This window comes from Macaca thibetana, chromosome 12 (genome assembly GCF_024542745.1).
Source record: "Macaca thibetana thibetana isolate TM-01 chromosome 12, ASM2454274v1, whole genome shotgun sequence".
NCBI lineage: Eukaryota > Metazoa > Chordata > Mammalia > Primates > Cercopithecidae > Macaca > Macaca thibetana.
In genome coordinates this window covers 118428398-118444301 of record NC_065589.1, presented here as the reverse complement: position 1 = coordinate 118444301, position 15904 = coordinate 118428398, and the positions used below count along the sequence as shown (strand labels likewise).

The following is a 15904-nucleotide window of genomic DNA, read 5'->3' as shown; positions in this document are numbered from 1 at the left end:
GCTGTGGGAAGGAGAGAATTAGGAGTGGCTGCTAATGAGTACAGGGTATCTTTCTGGGATGATGAAAATGTTCTGAAATTAACTAGTAGCGATGGTTGCACAAATCTGTGAATGTACTAAAAACAATTAAATTGTACATTTTCTTAAAAGGGTGAACTTTATGGTATGTCAGCTATTTCTCAATAAAAAAAAACTGACTTGCCAACAAAGGTAGCATATTTCATTGGATCCCGGACACCACTGATTTTAAGACAGTCTGACTTCAGAGATGTTAAGGTGAAAATAGAATGTATGCCTTAGAATCTATGAAACAAGAATTCACAAAGAGGAGTTCCCAGATGTTTCAGCTGCAGCTAAAACCACGTCTGCTTTTGTGGGGCAGCAGTTTCTGTGTTTTTAAAAAATAGTCTCTCCAACTAATAGTCATAAAGCCTGTTGACCTCTAAAGGAGACCGTAGAAAAGGTCTTATCTTTGAGCTCATTAAAAAAACAAAACAAAACAAAACAAAAGAAACACTCAGCCAGGATCTGTGGCTCAAGCCTGTAATCCCAGCACTTTGGGAGGCCGAGGCAGGTGGACTGCTTGAGCCCAGGAGTTCAAGAGCAGCCTGGGCAACATGGCGAAACCCCGTGTCTACAAAAAGATACAAAAATTATCCTGGTGTGGTGGCATGTGCCTGTAGTCCCAGCTGCTCAGGAGGCTGAGGTGGGAGGATCGCCTGAGCCCAGAAGGTAGAGGCTACAATGAGCTGCCTGGGTGGCAAAGTGCGACTGTCTCAAAAAACAAACAGAAAAAACCCTCAACCCAAATGAGTTTTAACCCATCATTGCTCAAGCTCTGAATTACCAAGGATGTTTTTTTCTCTGCAGAGTGCTATGGAGCGGTCCCTCCGCCCAGTGTCACCCAGCCAAGCAAACTTCAGGATGCAGATATGCCTTTGGACTCACAATCACAGACACACCCACACACCTCTCCCGTGCTTACCGAGATGCTCACGCCCACAGAGCAAGTCCATCAAGGTCTGGGATGCCACGAGGCGAGGGGCCTCCAGGACCCAAACAGGCAGGGTGGGAACAGGCTCCGGTCCCAGAGCCCCTGCTGTGGCCTGTTCCACCCAGGTGTGCCTGTGGCCAGCCACCTCCAAACACGATCCCCCTGGCCTGGCTGAAGGGCCGGTCCTGACGACGCGACGGGGGTGGGGAGAAGGCCACTCACCGTGCACTTGTGAGGCTTCTCGCCCGTGTGCCGCCGCATGTGCACCACCAGCATGTACTGCGCCTTGAAGGGCTTCTGCTCCCGTGTGCAGGCCTGCCAGCGGCACACGAACTCCTTCTTCTCCCCGTGGATGTGCTCGTTGTTGATGTGCTGCGGAGGGACATGCCCAGGAGAGGGTAAGCAGGCCCAGGAGGCCCACAGACCTCCGCCTGCTGTCAGTTGACCACCCGCCCCAGCATCCCCCCAGCCCTCCCCGACCTGTGTGCAGACCTCCCACCCTGCTGACCACGCCTATTATGTTCCGACCATGCTCCTCATTGCCCATCCCACCTACTATATGCAGACCACTGACCCAACACGCCCACCCCTCCAAGCCAGGCCGCGCCTCCTCATGAAGCATCACTAGCTGCCCTTAAATGAAGGCCTACTGCGTGCCGCTTATCTTCCCTGCATTTTCCAATCCGTCATCAAAGTTACCATCTATACTGGGCAAAGCCATCCCGTGCACCCCAGCCTGGGCTCTGGGTTCTGGTGTGATGATGCTCCCAGGCTGCAAACAGTAGGCACTAATTAACTGCAGCGAGGCAAACGTACCCATAGTGGGTGCATGAGAAGCTTCTCCTAAGCTTGCTCCTGCTGTTTCAGAGGTTTGTAAATAACGTCTTTTGTTATAATAGAAAAATAACACATGCTTATCTCTATTTTTGGCATTGACCCATGAGATAACGGCTTTGTCCCCTTTCCACAAAGGCACAGAGAGTTCAGTGGCCTGCACAGGGCCCTGGCCGGCGTGGTGGAGCCACATCCTCTAGGACCCACACTGTCCAATGCAGTGACCACTTGTCCCATATGGGGCTCTTGCACACTTGAAATGTGGCTGGCCTGAGCTGAGATGGGCTAGAAGTACAAACTACACACCAGTTTCAAAGACTTAGAATGGAAAAAAAAAGATTATACAGTATTTAGATAATTTTGTTTTCTATTGACTACCTGCTAAATGATAATATTTCAGACATATCGGGTTAAATAAAAATATTAAAATTAACTTCACCTATTTCTTTTTACTCTTTTTTTTTTTTTTTGAGACAGCGTCTCGCTCTCTTGCCCAGGCTGGAGTGTTGGCGCGATCTCTGCGCACTGCAAGCTCCGCCTCCCGGGTTTACGCCATTCTCCCGCCTCAGCCTCCTGAGTAGCTGGGACTACAGGCGCCCACCACCTCGCCCAGCTAGTTTTTTGTATTTTTTTTTAGTAGAGACGGGGTTTCACCGTGTTAGCCAGGATGGTCTTGATCTCCTGACCTCGTGATCCGCCCGTCTCGGCCTCCCAAAGTGCTGGGATTATGCACTCCTAGGAAATGTAAATTACATGGGTGGCTGGCATTTGTGGCCTGCTATATTGTTCTGCTGGACATTCTCCTGTGGACCTTTGCCACCAAAAGAGGCTGTCCCGAGAGCTGGGCATCAGACACTGGCAGCACCTTGCCCCAGAAGACAGAAAGCTGCCAGGCCCTCATGCCCTGTGCGACTGGCCCAACTGTCAGGCATACAGATGCCCCTGCTGGAGCATGTGAAATCTTCAGCACTTTGAACTTCCAGGGAAATCTTATCATATTAGCCTCACTTTCCATTTGTAAAGCCTTTCAAATGATAAAAATGCTTCCTGACAATGCCCTTCAGTTTTTTCTTATTGGTTTACTTAGCAACAAATTGTTAATAATCGACCAGGGGCTCCAGCTCGCCTGTGCGCCTGCTCCATCCATCTTTCCAGAGAGCAGAGAGAGAGAGAGAGAGAGAGAGAGAGAGAGAGAGAGGAGAGACAGAGCTGGGTGAAGGGGTCTGTGTTTTCTAGGGCCTGGTGGAGATGGCCACCTATAGCTGCAGGACAGTCCAGGGCACAGGCAGAAGCCCCTGGCTAAAGCCCTCCTTCCAGGTTGGGGACCCTCGGCATTCATTTGAGGAATTCTGTGCCTGCTCTTCAGGGCTGACCCACTTATCACAGAGCACGTCTTTGACATCCTCATCTGCATGCTCTGGCTTTGGCCTTCCCCTGGCCTGAGAGGCTGTCCCTCTCTCCTCCTTTCATATAACTGATTTGTTCTGCAACTCACAGCTCCACGGTCCCTGCTCCATCCAGGGCTTGTGTACCCCAAAGAGGTGGTACAAGTTGAAAAATTAAGTTTGAGATCCAGAAGGGGTTAGATAAGACCCGGCTTCACCAGTTCGATGTCAGCTGCATTCGTTTGCTGGGAAGCTCTGGTCTTCTGGGTGAGAACTGCGTTTGGGAGGAAAAACTCCAACACAAAAGAAACCTACAGTATTTGGGAGGAAGTTGCATAAGTGGAAGAAGAAGAGGGAGTCGGCGTGTCCTAAATGCTAAGTTTACAGAGCTGGGGAGAAGCAAGTGCCTTTGGGACAGCTTCTGAATATGAATAGGAGACATGTGCATGTGTGTGCACGTGCGTGTGTGTCTGCTCTTCCCAGCAATCGAGCTACTAATTTAGTGGGTTCATCTTTACAGATACTCACTCACCAAGGAGTGTGTGCTGGGGAGTTGGGAGGGGGCTTTCTTGAATTTAAATTCTTCTCTGGATGGAGAAGAGAGAGAACCACTCAGGGCTGGTGTGGGGAACAGGCAGGAGGAGGAAGGAGGGAGCTGCTAGGTGTGGAATGCCTGTGAGCCACTAGGTGCTGATGAATATGACTGACCCTCCTGTGGGGCAGCATCAATCCCCTTGATAGGAAAAAAAATGAGGCTCGCAGAGGTGGAGTCACTTGGCTCAGAAGCACTCAGCTGGTTGTGGTGGGGACAGGTTTGGAGCCAGGTGTTTCCCGTGCCAAGCCTCTGCTCTGCACACTGCACACATCAACCCTGTCTGCCACATAAGGGATGCTGTGGTATGAGAGTTTGGAGTGAGGACCAAGAGGCATACCCTGAAGGGCTCACCGGTTCCCATGGTCCTCTCTAATCACCTGAGCTGTCACTACTCAGGCACTGTTAAGCAGCCTCCTCTCTGATCTGGGTAGACGCCCACCTGCACCCATATCCACTGGGTATCTGTGAATAGTCCTTTGGGAGAAGCTTCTTTCACTTATTATCGTGTAGATACTGGCTGGTTTAATCGTATTTCCCTCTTTGCACTGGCTACTAGGAATCTCAGAAAAAAAAAGTGTATGTAGAATATAGCTCAAAGCACTCGGTTTTTAATACTAACTCTATTCCTTGTTTCACTTTATTGTTCTCTTTTCCCTGACAGTCTCATTTACTTATTTTTTCTTTTAATCTCTCGTATTACATAGGCATTGGAAGCCATCTTGAAAACAGGCAGGGCACACGTAAGTAATCACGCCTCCCACTTGCAGGGGATGTGGCCCAGGCATCTCTGGGGGTCTCTTCCTCTAGCCCCTTCTGTCTAGTAGAGGCCCTGGAAGGCTCAGCATCCTGCATGGCCTGGGCCGTGCCCTGGTTGGCCAGCTGCTGGGGTTCAAAGGCTTACGTGCACCAGCTGCTCCTGGGTGTCGTACTCCTTGGTGCAGTCTTCCCAGTGGCAGTTGGTCTCATAGATGACCACCTCAGCCTCCTGCTTACAGTCATCTCTGTCCAGATCTTCCTTGAGGTCAGCGAGCTGCTCCTGGGAAAGGGGAAGGGCATACCCACATGAGCCGTGTCCAGACACCTGGCCCTGAAAAGAGGTCGCTGTTAGTCCCATGCAAGGACCCTGGGACCCTGGGCTGTTACAGGTGTGGATGCAAGTATGTGTGCACACACACAACACATGCGCACACACACACACACACACACACTCATCAGCCTTTTTAGCTCCTTTCCTCAACTCAGCCCCGTCCACAGCTCTCCTTGTCAGATGGCCTGTCCTGGGGCCCCTCCTCCTTTCTCTCCAGTGCCCACTTGTCATCATCAAGGTGTTCTGTCACACCCTGGGTCTCCTCCAAGCCAGGAGAACCGGAGAACGGCGGGGCAGGGACTTTTGTCTATTTGGTTTGATTTCCGCTGTGGGGAACCAGTTTTCACTGCCACAGCCCTAACGCGTGGGCATCTGCATTCTTGTACGATAGGGGGGATCTGAGGCCCTCCTCATGAATACACAGTGAGCTCGAGGCAGCCTAGGTCTGGACTTGAGTTTCCTGACCACATTAGGGCCCATGTGGCCATTTTAATGAGGTGAAGGAAAGTCCCCCGAGACATTCTTTCCCCTGATCATAATGCCTGAAATTCCCTCACCTGATCACAGGTACCTGAAATTCCTGTCAAAAAGGACAAAGTCTTTTTCTCTCAAACTGGCAACAGACTGAGAATTAACCCACAAGACCATCCCTACCCTCACTGATGCTAACCAGGGGCATCCTCTGAGCAGAGGACATGAGGACAGGCAGGAGGTACCTGCCTGGGATTGGGGCACAGGGAGAGGCTCAGATACCCCAAGTAGTGACGGAAAGTCCGCAGAGGGCCTACAAGGGCTGTCAAGGATTCCCCAGTATTCCACTGTTCTGCTAGGCAGGCTGGGAGCAAAGCCAAGCCAAGAGGCAGATGCTATCAAGACTGGCTTCACATTTCAAACTCTCTCCAAAAACAGCAGGAAAATGTCTTTCAAAATAGCCTCTGGGGAAAACACGTATAGTCAGGCTCAGGGGGATGAAGGATCTCGCCCCATAGTCAAAAGGCCTAATGCCCACTGGCTCCAGGGACTCCGTGAGTGGTGCCACAGCTGCCCAGGTCACGATCTCAGTCCTAGTGCTGAGTTCCTTTCTGGGAGTGGCAGAAATTAGCCTCAGGACGCCCTGCTGTCAGTGGAGACTCAAACCCTACCTGACTTTCCATAAGAGCCGCAAAGACCTCTTCCAAGAAGGGCTCCTGGTTGTTTCTCAGAGGATCTTTCAATGAATCCACTTGTTCCGAACAGGAAAAGCGACAACATGTCGTACAATAGCTCCAGGGGCTATACTGGGACCAAATCAAAGGAAGGTGTGGGAGCATTTACTTTCCAGATCTTTAGCAACGGGATCGTCTGGGGGCTGTCGGGGTGAGACCATGGGGAGAGTGGACCGGAGAGCCTCTTATCACCCTCTCCACTCTTTGAGAAAACCTGGAAGTCAATTTATTATTTCTACCGGCTGCGTGCCCTGGTCACTCCAGAGAAGATTTGGAAAGCTGACGGATCACACTCCAATCAGAGGGTAGCACAGAGGCAGGTGCACTGGGCATCACTCTAGCCTGCAGTTTTGAGGGCTTCAGTAGAGAGGGTTCATTATGCTGCTTTTTCTGCCAATAGAGAGAAAGCCCAGCCATCCCACCTTACAAATGAGTCAGGGAGTACTTGGTCAGTGAATCAGGACACTGAGTGACAGGGGACAACCTCCTCATGATAAACAGCCTTCCTTGCACTGACACGTGTGCAGAGCCAGGCTGGACAGGCAGGAGGCCCTGTGTGGCCCACCTGGGTTGGAGGGCGGGCATAGGGCCCTACTGGCGTGTGGCCATGGGGCTCCCAGGTGCTCAGTGCCTGCCTGCCGGCCCTGTCCTCACCATTCTGGCATGTTTGTCTTCCCTGGATATGTGCCGTCCTCATCAATTTCATCGGCCCCCGATGATGCTCGGCCTCATGGAAACCATGCATCATGCTGAGACCGGCTTTGGTGTCAGCAAGGGGAGAAGAATTTGTCACCAACCCCTCTGTTTGCCTGACAATAACAGGAGCCAATATTTCATGAAAATTAAGTGCCCAGAGCATGCCTGATGGTTCACAGTTTTGATAAAGGATGGTCGGCAGATGCAGGAGAGATGAGGATAGGAGGCCCCGAGCATCCTTGGTGTCCAAGCTGCGGCTTCTGTAGTAATAATGGATGAAGACTGGGCCACCGTGAGAGGGCTTGGGGGACCAGGCGCTTACTTACCAGGTCAACAGGCACGGCATGCCCTTTACAAGACAGGCCCCTGTCCGGGAGTGGGGGCTGCCTGCACGCTGTTTTGGAGCAGAAGAATAAGTGGCAAGGTTTTCAAAAGGATCAGCGCAGGGTCGGGGCCACACGACAGGCCTGCACTGGGCTGTGGGCTGCTCTGCTCTTCTCTCCCCGCTTGAACTTGTCCTATCTTCCCCACTCACCACGCCACTCACTGATTCAAATGTGCATTGAATCACTGGAAAATACTATGTCAGTGACTGCACACTCGCACAAACCCTGGTGGCACGGAACCCAGTCAGGCCCTTCTCCCACAGTGCCACCTCTCCAAAGCTTAGAGTGCAGACAGGGAGACAGGTGTGCACACAGCACATGCCCTGAAGTGACCGCTGAGCTAGGCTGGGTGTGGGGGCCTGGAGCTAAGTCCTCTTAACCCAAGAGAATCAGGGAGGGCTAAAGTGGCAGCGAAGGAGCCAGGGTGGGGTAGAGTTCCAAGAGTGAGAGTAGCCTAGAGGGGCCTGAGCCATTCCGGGCACGTGAGCAACTCAGCCAGGCTGTGGCTGGTGCTGTGCCCAGGTCAGGTGCGGGGAGAGAGACAGATGCAGCCTGAGACAAGAGGGATGGCTAGGCAGAAGCCCATTCATTCGCTCATGCATTCATTCACCATGTGTGATGGGAATGTATGTCCAGGGTGCTGGGAACGCAGTGGTGAGAGAGTCACAGCTCAGCATTCCCACCCAGTCCTCCCTGGGTCACTCATTCATCCATGCAGGCAGCCAGCCATCCGTTCACCAAGGGTATAGCCCCAAGGCAGCCCACAGGCCTGGTCCTAGCTGGAGGAAGGTGGTGCGGCTGGCAGCAGGTTACCTGCGTCAGCGCCAGAGGGGAGGCCGGCCGCAGGCCCTCAGGCTCGGTCTTGACCTTGCTGCGCTTGTGAATGGCGACAGGGTTGACGGTGCTGCTGACGGCTGACTCACTGCTCTGCTTGTTCTGAGGAAGGGTGCAGAGGACAGACTGTTACTCGGGGGCAGGGCAGGGATATCCCAAATTCCTTTGGACTTTACCTCTAGAATCTCTCCGCACAGACCACCTGGGCTAACCTTGTGTTTAAGTATCAGAAAGAGAGTCCCCAGCTCAGTCCTCCTGTCAGGGACACATGTCCTGCTACAGGAGGGCACCCAGACCTGGGCATGCCCACCCCCATCTCTCCATCTCCGCCTCCCCAAGACTTCTGGGAAATGAGAAAGAGACCTTCTCTTTGGAAAATGGGGGGTGTCCTTGCCCCTGTTCTGACCAGGCTCAACTTCTCACTGTGGGTCTGAGAACAGGGCCTGGCCAGCCCAGGACACAGCGGGCCAGAGCCTGGTTCCTCAGGGGAAGGGGCTAGAGCTGCAGCATCAGGCGATGTTTCCAGAGCTGACAGCCACTGTCATGGGGAGGCTCTGGGGAGCCACTAGGAGCCCTGGGGTGGAGAGGGAGGACATTCTGGAACAGAGGACGCTTCTAGAGGACATGGTGTCCTGCCTTCCTTCCAAGGGTGCAGCCACATCCAGGCTCTGCCATTTGCCGGTGGGTGGCCTGGGGTGGTCCCTTCACCTCTGGCATCATTGTTGTCCGTGCTCCCAGGATCAGAGCCTACGCAGGCTCTGCACCCACGAGCTCGTTTACATACACAGTGACCCCACCTAGGCGTCAGGAACCCCACTTAGCAGATAAGTTAGCTCAGGCTGTGAGAGGGAAAGAGATTTGCTGCTTTTAGGCGAGTTAGGATCCCAAAGATGGTCTGACTGATGCTAAGGCCTGTGCCTTTCCATGTCCTTATCTGTGAAAGAACACTTCATTTGCCAAATAATAACGGTACCTAGGATGTGCCAGGCACCGTACTAGGATGTCCAGGCACGCCAGTGTGTGAAAGCCTGCTGTAAATGCACGCTCTACAGTGAAACTGCAGTGTTATAATGATTCACTCACCCACCCATGCCATGGGCTGGGCACGGAGGACCTCCATGGTGCCAGGCCCTGGGAACTCGAGGCTTTCCCCATCTACTCATTATGCTTCTTGGACGGGAGACAGCAGAATTGAGAAGCTGGGAGCTTCCCATGGACTGAGCCCAGGTCTCGCCCTTTCCATAATGTGGCCTCTGCTCAGAAGGCACCCCAGAGGCCAGACGTGAGCCCAGAGGCCTCCACAAGTTCTTAGCACGAACTGGCAGTGAACAGCCCTCATACGTCCAGATGAGTACCCAGTGGCCATCCTGGTCCCTGCACCCACCTACCTGGTTGGTGTCACTCAGACAGTTGCTGCTGCTGCTGAGCTGGGTGGGCGTGGCATTGACGGAGGTGAGGGCCATGGGCTGCTGGGCCAGGAAGGTGGGTGAGGGCTGGATCAGGGGTGGTGTGTGTCCAAAGGCTGACCCCAGACCCCTCTGCTGGCTCAGAATCTGCTGGTAGGCCACGGGGTTGATGGGGTGGGGGAAAGTGAAGGCTGGGCTACAACAGAGAGCAGACAAGGAGGTGGGGGTCGGGGTTGGGGGCTCTGTTAGGCTGACACTTCCTGGACAGAGAGAACCTTGCGCAGGGGATAGGGATGAGCACATTGCTAGCCCCACCATCACTGTGGCCTCCTCACTCAGGAACCAGCTGTGGCTTCCTACTGTCTGCCACTCACCTTTTGTGATCAGCTCCCGGGTTCTGCCCCAGGATGTAGCCTCCACCCTTGGCAGGCTGGCCCCAGCAGGGACCAGGCTTCATCTCATCCCCACACCCCGGCCCCTCCACTGCTGTAATGACACCTAAATGCATGCCGGCATCACTGCTCCCTGACCACGTGAAACCCAGGAGGCCTCTGAATCCTGTTCTAATGGCCCCTCATCCGGGAATCATGCCCTGAGCCCTCCAGCTTGCATTATTCTCCTCTTCTTACTGCACTTCTAGGCTCTGTCACACCACGTGCGTAAGAGCCACCCTTCACACTGTAGGATACCGAGGAGAGACTGGTGACCCCTGTGATTGAGCCATAAAAGACACTGTGGCTTCCTCCAGCTTCCTCTCGCATCACATGCTGCAAGGTGGGCTGGGACCCGTCTGCCATGTTGTGAGGACACTCAAGCAGCCCTAGGCAGAGGCTCACAGACGAGGGACAAAGGGTACTGCTGAGAGCTCTGTGCGGGGGCCATTCTGGCCCAGCCACACCTTCAGCGGGATGAAGCACTGGCTGACAGCTTGACTGTGGCCACCTGAGAGAGCCGGAGCTCAGCCTGTCTCAAATTCCTGACCCTCAGAAATGAGGTGAGATAACAATTGTTTGTAGTTTTAAACTGCTACGTTTTGGAGCAATTCATTAGGCAGCAAAAGATAAGAGGCTGGGTGCGGTGGCTCAAGCCTGTAATCCCAACACTTTGGGAGGCCGAGGCGGGCGGATCATGAGGTCAGAAGATCGAGACCATCCTGGCTAACACGGTGAAACCCCGTCTCTACTAAAAAACACAAAAAACTAGCCGGGCAAGGTGGCGGGTGCCTGTAGTCCCAGCTACTCGGGAGGCTGAGGCAGGAGAATGGCGTGAACCCGGGAGGCGGAGCTGGCAGTGAGCCGAGATCCGGCCACTGCACTCCAGCCTGGGTGACAGAGCGAGACTCTGTCTCAAAAAAAAGAAAAGATAACAAATACACTTGTTATTCCTTCTGTCTCCAGGTCGCTGGGACAAACTCTCCTGACATTCCTCACACCTCCTGGCCTTTCCCAGAGGCTTTGGGGAGGCATGTGAGTTTCAGTCAAGCTGGCTGGGGTCTCAGTCCTCAGAGAGTCTAGAGTCACACAGAGGGGAGAAGGGTGGCTGGTGTCAGTGAGGTGTGGGTGTGCCGCGATGCGGCTACAGAGGGAGGAGACCTGCAGGCAGCTCAGAGGCTTGCTGAGAGCCCGGGCTATGCCAACATCACATTTTGTGTGGTCTCCAAGGTTGGCCAATACTTGGCTGCTCCACCAAATTCAGTGAAATACTAGGAAAATCATCTTCGACCTCAAACACCTTTGATTTCACATTTGAGTCATTCATGACAGGCCTGGTCCATGAAGATGTACTCAGATATTGGCTCATTTCAATCTGATCACTATTGGTTTTGAATTCATAAAAAAGGTGCGAGTATATGTGGATTCACAAATGCCACTAATCCTGTCTTTCTCCTGGGGTCAAAAGCACCCACTGAAAAGCCAGCGCCTCCCCACCGGGCCCTCAGCCCAGCTCTGGTTCTCAGCCCTCTGCTTGCAGGCGGGGCTCACCTGAGGGCGCCTGCCGACAGGTGCCCGTAGGAGCCGCTGGCCGCCGAGCTGCTTCGGGAGTTGTTGATGTAGGCCACCAGCGAATTGGGTGAGGTGCGGATCATCCGCTGCAGGTCCAGGCTGGCGTCTGAGAGTGGGGAGATGGACAGCGCCCGCTTGCGGCTCAGGCGGGGCGTTACCCGCGGGCTGGAGAAACGGGACACTGTGGGACAGTCAACACAAGACACGTCAGCATCCCTGGGGATGGGGGGCGGGGTAACAGGTAGGTGGGGGACAGGAAGAGCCTGCGAGGATGGTCTAATGGGCATCCCAGCTAAGCCGACTTTCCAGCTGTGGGCTCTTGGGCAAAGGATGTCACCTCTTGGCCTCAGTTTGTTGATCTGTAAAATGGACTGAGCAGCGCAGGGTGTGGTGATGACTGGAGAAGTGCATGTAAGGTGTCTGGGCGAGTGAATATGAGCAATGAGCATAGGTGCAGAGACCAGGGCTGGAATCCAGCAATGCTTACCTCATGACAGGAGTGTGCACGAATCGTAAGTGAGCAGTTCGGTGGCCTCTCACCAAGTGAGTCCACCTGGGAAGCCAGCCCCAGGTCAAGAAACAGGGCTTGGCCAGTGCCCACAGGCCCCCTGCACCTTCCAGCCCAACGGCAGCTGCTATCCTGGCTTCTAACACACAGCTAGTGTTACCTACTTTTGAGCTTTGTGTAAATGGAATTTTAAATACTCTTTTATGTCTGGCCTCCTTCATCCACTTGGTCAGTTTGTAACATTTCTCCATGCTACTGTGTGTGGGAGAAGCTTGCCTGTTCTCACTGCTGTGGAGAATTCCTTGGGGAAGAGAGTGAATGGAAGTAAGTGCTCCAAGGTCATGGGTCATGTTGTACCTGAAATCACCACTAAAATGCCCCCTGATAGGGCATTTGCCAAGCAGAGGCCTGGATGGCGGCCCCCAGACTCTTCTCGACGCCTGGGCCTTTGGCTGTCTATCCAGAGCCTGCTGGGCAGCCTGCTGTAACAGGGCAGGGCAGACACGAGGACAGCGCAGAGAGAGGCATCCTGACACAGGCAGGTGCTCTTGCACACTGAGGTCCTCAGTTCTAAAGTTGCCTGAGGCTCTGGGAAGCTGTTGCTTTGAATGTGCACACCACATGCACGCAGGCACACATGCACGCGGGTGCACACACCGCCCTTGCATGCACACACCTGTGTGCACCCACATGCAGACATGTGTACACATGCATATGCACATGTGTGTGGGCACATGGCTGTGTCCTCAGCCCTCACCAGCTGCTGTCACACACCTACATAACTGCGGAAGGGAAGAGGGCTTGCCCCAGACAAGACTACCCAGCACCCCAGGGCTACAGGCTCTTCCACTGTGGTTCCAGACTGCTCCCCCTCACGGTGCCCCCATCAGGATTCTAGGTCTCTGCCCTGCACCAACGGTGGCCTAGAAATGGTCTGACAACACTGCCCAAAGGCTGACTCCAGACCCCTCTGCTGGCTCAGAATCTGCTGGTAGGCCACGGGGTGGATGGGGTGGGGGAAGGTGAAGGCTGGGCTGCAACAGAGAGCAGACAAGGAGGTGGGGGTGGGGGGTTGGGGGCTCTGTTAGGCTGACACTTCCTGGACAGAGAGAACCTTGCCCAGGCGATAGGGATGAGCACATTGCTAGCCCCACCATCACTGTGGCCTCCTCACTCAAGAACCAGCTTGAGGATGACTCTCCATAAGCCAAGCTTCCCGCCCTGTCCAGACCCTCCCAGAGCCAGTCTCCTCCTTTTAAAGGGCTCTAATAGGGCTGACCACCAGGGCTGGCGTGAGCTGTAAATTAGGTGATGCGTGAGGAGCACCTGGCCCACGGCAGGGCACAGTAAATGCTTGGGCCTGTCCTTGACTTTCTGGACACCTGCATGGAGCAGCCCCTTCTCATGTCCCGCTGGCCACGGCCCACTCATCCTTTTCAGGCCTCCGGGTTCCCCGTGGGCTGGTAGTGTTGCCCGTAAATGATACTGGGGGTTGCTCAAGCACACCCATGTCAGTGCTTGGCTGTTCCTGGGCTTATGATAATTGCTTTCCTCCCTTCTGCCTGCTCAGACCTGCTGAGACCCCGCCTGGCTGCCCCCTCCTCCAGGCAGGCTGCCCTGACTGCAGGGTCTGGCTCCGTGGGCCTCCTGCTCACAGTCCACACAGCCTCTTGGTACCCCCGAAGCTTTCCTGACGGCTTTGACCACTGACCTTAGGGCCACTCTGAACCATGCACGTGGTAGTTCCTTGTCTCCACAGCTGCAGGAGCACCAAGGGCAGGGGGTGAGGGCCTATGAGCCTCTGAGCAACCCCACTCCATACTCACCAGTCCCCAAGAAGGCTGCATGAAGGCAGAGCCCACACCCACCTACAGAACAAGCCGAACGCCCTGGGATCCACGCTGAGTCCCGGGGGCAACCATGCCCGGCCCAGCCCCACGCTTGGCCACAACCCTGAGGAGACCTAGGGATCCCTGGGGAGGCTCCTTCCGGCCAGGCCACCAGGAGAAGCACCTCTCCAAGGCATGGAGAGGACAGAGGACATCCAGGACCGTTGGGCTGAAAGGGGCTTCCAGGGTTTTCTCTCCTGACCGCCTCTTCCATGGGATGAGGGGAGTCTTAGGCCACAGAGGGGAGTAGACAGCCAGCAGCCTGGGATGAAGGGACTCTGGGTAGAGGGACGGAGACCTGGACTGGAACAGTGACCTGCAGTGGGGTGAAGTGGGGGCTGAACACTGGCTACCCTGCGCTGGGGCCATAAGTCAGCTGCATGACTTGGGGCAAGTTGTTTTACCTGTCACAGGCTCGGGGTCATCATCAATGACATCAGCATAAAACAAGTCCCCTGCCAGCTCTGGGGCTGCTGTGACCCAATGGGATGATGGATGGGGAGGTGGCCTGGCCACTCCAGAGTGGCCGCAGTTGAGATGCTCATGCGGCCCAACACTTGGCATACTTTATTTTCAACAAGAAGAGTTAAGTGATGTTAGGAAAGCTCCCAGTTGAAAAAGAAGTTGAGTTAATCGGAACATTCTTTTCTTTTCACATCCTTGCAGCTAAACTTTCTGCTTTCGCTGTTTATTCTATTGGGCTATGAAGACTGGGGCTTACAGATATTTTAGGAGGCAGAGCTGCAGCGGGTACACAGAAGACGCTCCATAGATGCTTCTGGGGATGCCCACTTGCTCTGACCCCACAGAGGAGCCAGGGCAGAGCAGGTAACGCACTCAGACAACTCCTCCTTTCTCTTACACCGGGAAGGATCCTAGGCCACCTGCCTGAGGACAGAAAGAGGCAGGGAGGCCCATGAAGCAGGCCAGTGACCACCCACTCTAAACAGGGATCCTGGAGGGCAAACAGGGGCATCCTGGCTGGAGTGTGCCCCTCTAGTGCAGTATCTGGATAAATGTCTGCTTCTAAATTCTTACGCAATTAATGACCCAGTGACAGCCACCGTTTAGTGACACTTAGACCCACTGACTCATTTAACAGCTATCACCATCCTCCAAGCAAACCAGATAAGCAGCAGACAAGCAGCAAGGCAGTTACGCTTGGAGGTCGGTGACTTGCTCAAGGTCACAGAGCTATAGAGGCAGGATTTGAACCCAGGTCCAAAGGAGACCTGGTGTCTGGACTTTTCTGAGGACTCTGTGTCCTCTCTGTCCATCTTCAGAGAGGTCAGCAGAGGCCCAGGGCCAGGAGGACGTCCCCTCCCACAAACAGTTTTCGACATCCCACTTTCAGTGGCTCTGAAGAGTGAACCTTCTCAGAGCCAGCTGCCTCCTCGTCCTCTCCTCCTGTCCGCAAGGCAGCTCCAATTCAGCACAGCCAGCCCCACACTACTGACCTGTGCCTGGACCAGCTCTTCGACAGCACGTGCCTGCCACCTGCGCAGTGGCAGAGCGGGAGACCTGGGAGTCAGCCTTCCCTCCTCCCCTCCACCACAACGGAGCCCACTTATGTGTGGGTTCATGAACACCTCTCAAAATCTCTCCTTTCAAACTCCACCCCCAGCACAGCCCACCACTCACTTGGATCATTCTGGGGCCCTCACCTAACAGCTATCCAATCCACAGTGCTCACTGCAAAGACAGAGATTTTCAACTTGGAAATAGGATTATGTCCCTGCCCTCTCCCCAAAACTTTCCAAACATCCCCACTGCTATTACAAACAAGGCCTAGGCAGTGGCCCTGTGGAATGCCCTCACTCCAGCCACCGGGGCTCCTTCCAGCGCTTCCTCCGTATCACCTGCACAGGGACTTGCACGTGCAGCTTCCTTTGACTGTGGCGCTCTCTCTGTTCAGACCTCAGCCAAGTCATCACCTCATTTGGGATGCCTTCCCTGACCTCCTGGAGTTAGATCTTCCCTATGCTCAGGTCTCTCTCTCCAAACAAGGGTGGGGATGAGCTTTCATCCACCGTGCGGTTATCTGCTTGCTCCTGTCTTTCTCACTATGCATTAGGGACCTAA

General features: G+C 54.3%; 1 protein-coding gene across 1 annotated transcript in view; it reads right to left on the bottom strand.

Moving 5' to 3' along the window:
* The window catches only part of GLI2 (GLI family zinc finger 2), a 260479-nt gene that overhangs the window by 12901 nt on the left and 231674 nt on the right, over positions 1–15904 (bottom strand). Inside the window, exons 6-10 of the mRNA XM_050750440.1 lie at positions 11405–11606; positions 9405–9618; positions 7996–8118; positions 4710–4844; positions 1217–1366 (exon numbers count right to left, since the gene is read on the bottom strand). Coding sequence (XP_050606397.1) covers positions 1217–1366; positions 4710–4844; positions 7996–8118; positions 9405–9618; positions 11405–11606 — 824 coding nt within the window. The remainder of the gene's footprint in view (positions 1–1216; positions 1367–4709; positions 4845–7995; positions 8119–9404; positions 9619–11404; positions 11607–15904) is intronic.